This window comes from Arachis ipaensis, chromosome B09, assembly GCF_000816755.2.
Source record: "Arachis ipaensis cultivar K30076 chromosome B09, Araip1.1, whole genome shotgun sequence".
NCBI lineage: Eukaryota > Viridiplantae > Streptophyta > Magnoliopsida > Fabales > Fabaceae > Arachis > Arachis ipaensis.
Genome location: NC_029793.2, coordinates 14,740,392 through 14,741,533, shown reverse-complemented (window position 1 = coordinate 14,741,533; position 1,142 = coordinate 14,740,392). Strand labels below are relative to the sequence as shown.

Below are 1,142 nucleotides of genomic sequence, written 5' to 3'. Positions count from 1 at the left end.
TTAACCTTTTAATTTATTTGACAAATCGATTCTATCTCAAATTTTGGTAAAAAAAAATTAGATAAATTAATCTCAACCATAATAGAGATGATAAAAAAATTTTTTCACGTAAATAGCAATATGATATGGACTAATTAATTTGTTGAAATAAATTTTTTGGAGACTGATTGAACAATTAAATAATAACTTGATTATTCTTCTGGTCTTTGTAGTTTAAAATTTTTAATTAGATTTTTATAATTTAAAAGTTTGCAATTGAGTCTATGAATTAGATAAAAAATTTTAATTAGGTGTTAAGGAAAAATGAAAACAGTCTGTTTTCACTTTTTTCTTTACAATATTAAAAAAAATAGAAAATATTGAAAATAAAAACAAAAAATAAAAACGTAAATCAAACACACCCTAAAAAAATTAAGTTTTCAATATATTTGTTTTGTATTCCTTAAATGAAAACATTTAAAAATTTTTACTAATGGTAAGATTAAGAAAATGTTTTTTGTATATTAAAATCAGCCACTAAAATCAATCATCAATGTATTTATATATAAATATATGTGTGATTTAATTTATTTTTAATATGTATTTATATTGCAACATGTATTTTATATTGATGACTGATTTTAGTAGCTGATTTTAGTGTACACGTAACATAACCCATAAATTTATCATGCACCCTTAAGACATATATTAACTAAACCCTATTAATAATATACTATATGAACTATTACAGAGTATGGAATAGGTTCTCAGGCGTCAATGCAAGGTGACACATATTCTTTTGGAATTTTAGCATTGGAAATGTTAAGTGGAAAGAGACCAACAGAAGAAATGTTTAAAGATGGAGAAAATCTACATCATTATGTGAACATGGCATATTCAAACAACCTGCTAGAGATTGTGGACTCAACTCTCTTCACAAATCAAATACAACGAAGATCCACTGAGGAAGAAAGCATTATAGAGAATGTGATCATCATTCTTCCAAAAGAAGAGACTTGTGTGTTTTCTCTAACAAGAATTGCACTTGCTTGTTCAATGGAATCTCCCAATGAAAGAATGAACATCAAGGATGTTATTAGGGAGCTCAATCTTTCTAGAAGTGCATTTCTTCATGGTGAAATATAAATGAATGTTAGATCATA

The 1,142-nt window shown here is 25.5% G+C and overlaps 1 protein-coding gene across 1 annotated transcript in view; it reads left to right on the top strand.

Moving 5' to 3' along the window:
* The window catches only part of LOC107615134 (probable LRR receptor-like serine/threonine-protein kinase At3g47570), a 4,048-nt gene extending 2,906 nt beyond the window's left edge, over window positions 1–1,142 (top strand). The window contains exon 2 of the mRNA XM_016317243.2: window positions 731–1,142. Within this exon, the coding sequence (XP_016172729.1) occupies window positions 731–1,125 (395 nt within the window). The 3' untranslated portion in view covers window positions 1,126–1,142. The remainder of the gene's footprint in view (window positions 1–730) is intronic.